We start from the raw sequence: 8,118 nt of genomic DNA, 5'->3' as shown, positions 1-8,118 counted from the left end.
ACAGCACACTGACTGCAGGGAAAGCCAGCTCCAGTGCATACTGTGTAAGCTGTGGCCAGTGGTCCAGTTTAGACACCCAATAGCACATGGAATCCCAACTTCTGAGTGTGTCTGCATCAGCTCTGGCCCCAATTTAGTCAACCATCATGTGATTCAGGCACTACATGTGAGTGTTGCCTAAAACCACTGTGGTTTAAGAAAAAACTTAAGAAAAAACTTTCAAAAAAGGTGCTGAGGCAGTCATAGCTCCATCTCGCATGGTGGCAGGAGATTGGCTATTTTACCTGTGTCCTTTGCACAGGCATTTGCATAAAAGGCCCAATTCACCAAAAATGATATGCAGCAGAGAATCTTAATTCCCCACAAAGGACAAAACTGTGCTCAATAATCTCCCTACCCCCTGTAAAACACCCAGGATTTGGAAACCATGAAATATGACTCTTTTCTCTTCCTGATGCCAGCATCCAAACCCTCTTCCTCATATTCCTCCTTGTCATACTGCTGCCAGTGCCCAGTGTTTCAGACCATGTAGTGATGCTCCAGAGGGACACAAGAAGGATCATATCACTAATCCCTTATGCATAACGGCCTAGCAAATTGGTCACCTTTTCAAAAGGTGCCAAAATGCTGCATATGTCCTGAATAATGAGACATTGACAAGATGAAAAACATCCTAGCTCCCCTGAGCCTGTCCTTTACCATAATAGCACGGGTACTAAATGATGACACACTGCTGCAGATGCAGCGTGGCTAGCAAGGAGTATTATCTCATGAGGCTGTCACAGGGGAGGTAGTTGGCAGGCAGTTGATTCTGACAATGCATTTCTGCTAGGTAAGCTGTGTCTGGGTATGACTGCCTAAAGTGGCCACAAACCCTACTGATCTGACAATGGAGATCCCAGAAGTCAGCATGTTTCATGATGAACCATCACATGACCAGGTTGAGGATATGTGCCAGACAAGATACTGTGCATGTGTACATTTTTTCAGGCTAAGGGAGGCTATCATGTACCTGAGGCTGAGACTGGAAGATGGGGAGGCGTCTCTTGTGATTCGTGTCCTGCGACCCCTGGAGTTGGGAACAGAAGGGCGCAGGGCAACAAGGAGCACGAGTGCCGTAGACTGGAAACAGACACTGTGCAGGAACAACTGAGTAGAGAGGTCAGTAAGCCAAGGTCAAATTCGGTCGGGCAGGCGAAGTACAAATTCGGAAGGCAATCTCAAATCCAGGGAACAGGCCAGGGTCAGGGGCTGGCAGCAAGCAAAAGAGTAGTCCAGGGCAATCCAAGTCAAGGCAGGTCTAAGTAGCGAACACAGGAAACAACCACCAAGCTGACAAGACCATCAGCAATGAAAGAGAGGCTGGCTCCTCCTTATATAGTCATAGGACTAAGGACAGCTACCTCACTTCCTGTGCGCTTTCCCGCGCCTTTTTCCGCGATTCTCGAGCATGCGCAGTTTGCCGCGATTCGTGCCTTTACAGAGGCCAGTAGGTTAGTGTTACACATGACCTTGTCTGGCTGATGATGGGTCCTTTAAAATTCAATCTGGCGAATTTCACCACAATTTCTTTGGAACCATGAACCTTGACCCCCCCCACCCCCCAAGATTCACCAAGAACAGACCATGCAGCGGATCAGAACCTCATCCCTGCTTCATATATGCTCTTTTTGTAAAAACTCTTAATGCTGTGACACCCAAGTCATGATAGAACCCAGCCCTCCACACTTGTCATTTGCTGTGCTTCTATCTTTGCAGTCTTACTGGCAGTGATGCAAAGTAGCACAATCACCGGGGGGGAGAAAGTCATTGCAATGTGTCATATTATGTTAAGATCTTGATCAGTGCAGTTCAGGATTTCTACTACATTAGATGCTAGGGAGAATAGCCAGTTAAAGTTGATTTACTGTTTCTTCCATAACACCTATATTTACCTATTGTATTATAAAGATACACATCGCCAGAGAAGTTTAGTTGGTGTATTTAGCCTATCAAAAGGCAATTTAAGGGCTTAATTCTTTTGGCAAATAAAAAAATATTCTGGTATTGAACATTATTTTTTATGTTTTCATTTAAGCTATTTGTACATTGTTCCGTATAAAGCTGGATTATTTAATCATCAAGCAGATTACTATTTCTGACAACTGTCATAGACATTTTCCTATACAACAGTATAGGAAAATGTTATCTAAGAAATACATGTAACTTGCGCTGATTAGAAATTAGCCTTTCGTGAGAGGCTAATGAGCCAGGAGTCAGTAGGACCAGAATCCTGGAGTTAATCTCTGGGCAGCTCAGTTAAGCTCCTGATTTTACTCTACATTATCAAAGTACTTTTTCTAATGCGATCGTAAAGGTGGTAGGACAATTTTGATAAGTTTCATCTCAGATTTGATGCAATAAAATGTTTAAAGTTTAAATATTGTTACTCAATTGACATTTTGTTTGCCTAAAAATCAACTATTCTTTCTATACAAAAGTGTTGAGACTATATCCAATCTGTGTTTAGCATGTCCATAGTTCAAGGGTAAGTTTATGTCCTGATCATGTTTCATGTTACACCCATATTTAGGGTGTTACATGAAACACGGTCATATTGAAACCTCCCTCCTTTGCCCCCACTTGCCTGAATCCTGGAGTTCTCTATGCAGGCTGCTGCTCTTTTTTGAAAATGGTGCAGATGTGGGTGGCTCCACCCACATCACCCATTCACAGATCCTTTGACAGCTTTACAATGGTTTACATGTGCCATGATGTTACCTTAGTATGGACAGGAGCAGGAGGGAGAATTTGCAGGAGACAGAGCATTGCACCCACAATCCAGTGATCACGATTGCAATGCTTCAATGCAAAAAAATGCAAAAATATATATATATATTTTATAAAGATGTGTGTTTTATTTTATTTGTTTTACCTTTCACCACTTTACTTCCTTCTGCCTTCTACTTTAAGCAACATAGCTAGGTCACCTACCTGCTCCTAGTCTGTGATTGGATTATTGATTTAATTAATAAATACATTAATTGTTTTTGTAATATCTGCCTGGAGTTCAGCTTTAATATGTGTGTATAATATAAAAAAATAGTACTCTACATCATACCTAAGCTATTTGCATACTCTTACAAGCAAGAACTGGAGCCAGACAGAGACAAGGACAACTGATGTACAAATTAATAGACGTCACATCTCTTCATATACACTGCTTTATTTTTTTCCATATCTCTCTCTCATACAGCTAGTAACATATCCAGCATAACAACCTGCAAAATGATTGCTTGCAGCATTATATTCTATCCGTGTTATCATTAATGGGATTTTAATGATGACTTAATTCTGTGTGCAGAATTACTATGGAGCTGCCAGGACTATCCTTTCTGATAACCCGCTCGGCTTGACATGTGGAATGGTATGCCCAACGTCAGACCTTTGTGTAGGTGGATGCAATTTATATGCAACAGAGGAAGGTCCAATTAACATTGGCGGACTTCAGCAGTTTGCAACTGAGGTATGTGCAGATTACTTATTATCTTCTACAACTAAAAACCCATATATAATATTTGTGTGTTTTACTTATATATGTGTGTGTGTGTATATAGTATTTTTTGTAAGGTAGGTGCACAGCTATTACAAATGTTACTATATAGTATCTGTTAACCACTTTTTTTTTAAATAAATTCTTTATTTATAGTTTTTAAGAAATTTATAACATAAACAGTAAGAAAATAGCATTAGCACAAAGTGTACTCTAAAATCAGTCAAGTAAATCCACCACGCCATCCATGTATCCTAGGGTACGCATCTCTCAGTACACCCATAATCAGGCTCAAACATTAGCCTGCACGATTCATCTGTGACAATTCAGCTGTACACTTTCAGAGTTAGACGGGTACCATATGCATCTTAACGAGTAAGTGTGGTGGATAGAGGTGAAAGGGTAATGGTAGGGGGGGGGGAAGAAAAGAGAGAACCAAGAATAAAGACAGACGAAAAGTAGTATAGGAAGGGAAACAGACGTTTTCTCCCGCGTCTCTACCGGATCTTGATCACATCACCGCGGTTCCTGACACGCGCCTACGTATCTCCCATTCACTAGCGTTACTGCCCGCGGATGAGGTCCCATATGTCCACATCTCCACCCCAGATAGGCCATTCGCCTTCCATGACAGTCTTTACGTCTCCCCCAACAGGGTAACATATTCCTGGATAGTAGTGAAATCCACCCAGTAAAACCAGGTCCGATTAAACTGTGTCTCTTTGTGGCTCGCCGAGGCCAGGAGATCCTCCATTCTGTAGATCTCTCCAACCCTCGCCAGCCACAGCGAGATTGGTGGTGCCACCGTGCGCTTCCAGTAAAAGGGGATACATGCCTTCGCTGCACTGAGTAAGTGCACTAAGAGGGACCTCCTATAGCGGCGTAAGGGCATGGGTGCCAGGTGTAGGAGATATTCAGCCGGGTCGGACCCCAAAACAACCCCTGTCAATGTGTTGCATACCTCTGCCACCTTATCCCAGAAAACCCTCAGCAGAGGGCAGGACCAGAACACATGTAATATCGTACCTTCTTGCGCCTGGCAACGCCAGCAGAGTGGTGAGCACTGTGGGAACATTCTATGCAAGGTCGTCGGGACTCTGTACCATCTGGATAGAATTTTGAACCCCGTTTCCTGGACACTGCTGGATATGGAGGCCTTATGTGTCATCTGAAATATCCTATCAACTTGGGGCGGAGTAAAGATGATTCCCAAATCACGTTCCCACTTAGAGATATACACCGGGAGGGGTAGATCGGGCACGTCACTCAGTAGCTTGTAGGCCTCTGACAGGCCATGGCGGGTAGGTCCCTCTCGCAAACAGATTCCCTCGAAAGGGGTTAGGGGAGGCAGCTCCCGTGAGTTTCTAACCAATTGGGTGAGAAAATGGCACACCTGAAGTGCTTTCCAAAAGGTCATGGGAGGATCCGAGCATGCCTGAATATCTTTAATAGGCAATAGATCCGAACCGGCACGGAAATGGTAAAGCCTGAATCTGCCTGACTGTATTACTCGTTCAATCTCTCTGTCATAGGGTGAGACGGGCAAGGTCTGGTGTCCCAACACTGGGGTCATCAGGGAAGGATACCTATCTGTCCTACAGCCCGTCTTATCTGCTTTACAGACCGCCATCGTAGGACCAATAAGTGGATGCGTCCGAAGGTGGCTCGTGTGCTTCCTGTCTGTCCAGCGTAGGCCCCCCAGAGGGACTGTGGTACAGGATTGTTCCATTGGGATCCATCGTTTTTCCTCTCCCCCCTGGCACCAGTCCAGTATCCTAGCCATATGGACCACCTTGTGATACTTCAAGTGATCCGGGAACCCTATACCTCATTTGCGCTTGTGTCTAGACATGAGCAGTTGGCTAAGACGGTGGCCCTTCCGTGCCCAGAGGAACTTGCCAAATTCTACTCTCACCTTCCTCAGAAAGCCGGTTGGAATGTGTACCGCCAAAGTCTGAAGGAGGTAGAGCAGGCGCGGCAGGACATTCATTTTAAGAATGCTATTCCGGCCGAACCAGGTGACTAATTTTTCCGTCCAGCTTTGTAAGTCAATTTTTATCTGGGCAAGGAATGGCGGAAAGTTAGCCGAGAAAATCTCTCCGATGGAAGGTGTCAGGAAGATCCCCAGGTATTTAATTCTATGTGGAGCCCATCTGAATGGGAAGTAAGAGGAGAGGGAATCTATGACTGCCTGGGGCACGTTGAGGTTCAAGGCCTCCGACTTCTGCAAATTGACTTTGAAATTGGACAGGGAGTTATATTGTGCCAGTTCCGCAAGAAGGTTTGGTAGGGATGTAGCTGGACTTGTCACAAAGAAAAGCAAGTCATCCGCGTACCCAGCCACCTTGTGAACCGACCCTCCCACCTTGAGTCCAGGAAAATTAGGGTTGTTGCGAATACGGCAGAGGAGGGGCTCCAGGGTCAACACAAACAGGAGGGGGGACAGCGGGCACCCCTGGCGTGTGCCGTTGGATAGGGAAAAGTCAGCAGATGCCACCCCATTCAATCGTACATGAGCCGTTGGAAGGGAGTACAGTCTATCTATCCATGCGGAAAACTCGGCCCCCACCCCTATGTAGGACAGTGTCGTTTTTAGAAATGTCCAGTCTACCCTATCGAACGCCTTTTCGGCATCCGTTGATAGGAGAACGGTGGCGACGTCGAGTGACCTAGCTAAGTGAATGGCGTTCAGGGCGCGCGTTGTGTTTTCCTTAGTTTCCCTACCCGGTAGGCTTGGATTAGTCCTGTCATATGGGGCAGCAGTCTATTGGCCAGGATCTTTGTAAACAACTTTAGATCCACATTTAGCAAGGAGATCGGGCGGTAGTTAGCACATTGGGTGGGGTCCTTTCCCTCCTTGGGTATAACAGTAATTGCTGCCCGTAGCATGTCTACCGGGATCGCGAGGGGCGTCTAGAGCCGAGTTAAAGGCCCTGAGAAAGGGCTGCGTAAGAAGGGAGGCATAGTGTTTGTAATAGAAAAGCGTGAAACCGTCTGGTCCCGGTGCTTTATGGGGCTTCGTCTCTTTCAATGCTTTATGGAGCTCAACCTCCTCTAGAGGACCTGTCAGTGAGAGGCGAGCCTTCCGTGTGAGGCGGGGCAGTCCCGACTCTTCCAGATATGTGTGAATCGCTCTAGTCTTATCTGTTAGCGCCTGATCTACGGGTGCTGGGGACGAGTTATATAACAAGTGGTAGAATTCCCTAAACCGATCTGCAATTTCCCGGGATTCCCTCAGAACCTTTCCCGTGCCAGAGGATATCTGGGACACCACTGTGCGGGGTCGGCTGTCTCTAAGGGCTCGGGCCAGAAGGACTCCCGGCTTGTTCCCCCACTCATAGAAATGTTTGCGGAGCCATGCCCGTCGTGCTTTCACCTTGTCTAAAAAGAAGGCCGTCAAGCGTTCCCGAAGCGCCAAGAGCTCCGAGAGTGTTGCCTTAGCTAGGGTCTGTTTATGGCTCTGTTCCAGGGTCCGGATACGACTAGTCAAGTCAATGATGGTAGCCAATCTGGCTTTCTTGAGTCGGGAACCCTGATAAATCAGAAATCCCCTGACCACACATTTATGTGCCTCCCACACCGACAGGGGTCTAGCCTTGGTAGTTTGGTTATTCTCGAAATAAAAGCGGATTTCCCTTTCTAGAGCTACACTGACCTCCTCATCCTGCAAAATAGAGTCGTTAAGGCGCCACTGCCAGGTTCTGAGAGAGTCATCTCCAAGTCGGATCTCCATGGCCACCGGGGAATGGTCCGAAATCATGCATATCTCTATAGAGACGGCTGCCACCCTTTTCAAGTCAGATTGTCGCAGCAGGAAATAATCCAGGCGCGAGTACGACTGGTGTGGAGCGGAGAAGAACGTATAGTCCCTGGCGTGGCCATGGAGAACCCGCCACACGTCTACCAGTTGCTCAGTTTGCAGTAATTTCTTAAGTCTCCTGAGAAAGGCATAGGACAGGTGAGATGCGTTACGGGAAAAATCTAGGAGTGGTTCCAGAGCCACATTCAGATCGCCCCCTACGATGAGGGTACCTTCCACAAATGTGGACAGTTCTGAAAGGCATCGTTCCATGAACGCAATCTGATTGACTTTCGGGGCGTACACATTAGCTAATGTGACTCTGGTCCCCTCCAAGTCCCCCCTAACAAAGAGATAGCAACCCTCCGGGTCTTCCAGTGCCCCCCCAAAAACCCATGGTGCCGATCCAGCCACCACCGTGCTCACGCCCCTGGACCTGGAGTCAGGAGACGTTGCGTGGTACGCATGTGGGAATCTATAGTTGGTCAGTTTCTGGGTCCGACCCAGCTGAAAGTGGGTCTCCTGAAGGAATGCCACCCCCCCCCTCCACACTTCCCCCAATAATGGAAGAGAAAAAGAACACAACAATCAGAAAATACTACAGAAGTTATCAATGGAGAATCAAAACTCCGGGGTGCTGCCCCTCAGAGTCGCCCTATGTGGGGAAGTAGTCAAAAGCATGAAAACCGTGAGCGGCCCGAACTCGGGTACCCGATATCAAAACAAATCAGCATGAAATAAAATAAACAGTGAGTCCTGGGATCAAGCTAGTGGCAGGACTCATAAC

General features: G+C 46.6%; 1 protein-coding gene across 1 annotated transcript in view; it reads left to right on the top strand.

The window, feature by feature from the left end:
• The first annotated feature begins 889 nt into the window (after nucleotides 1-889).
• DPYD (dihydropyrimidine dehydrogenase) overlaps nucleotides 890-8,118 on the top strand; it is a 582,181-nt gene continuing 574,952 nt past the window's right edge. The window contains exons 1-2 of the mRNA XM_018567128.1: nucleotides 890-976; nucleotides 3,344-3,505. Coding sequence (XP_018422630.1) covers nucleotides 890-976; nucleotides 3,344-3,505 — 249 coding nt within the window. The remainder of the gene's footprint in view (nucleotides 977-3,343; nucleotides 3,506-8,118) is intronic.

The sequence above is a fragment of the Nanorana parkeri genome, unplaced genomic scaffold, assembly GCF_000935625.1.
Source record: "Nanorana parkeri isolate BGI_ZX_2015 unplaced genomic scaffold, ASM93562v1 scaffold1012, whole genome shotgun sequence".
NCBI lineage: Eukaryota > Metazoa > Chordata > Amphibia > Anura > Dicroglossidae > Nanorana > Nanorana parkeri.
Note: the sequence above shows the minus strand (reverse complement) of the source record. Positions and strands in the feature narration are given on the sequence as shown.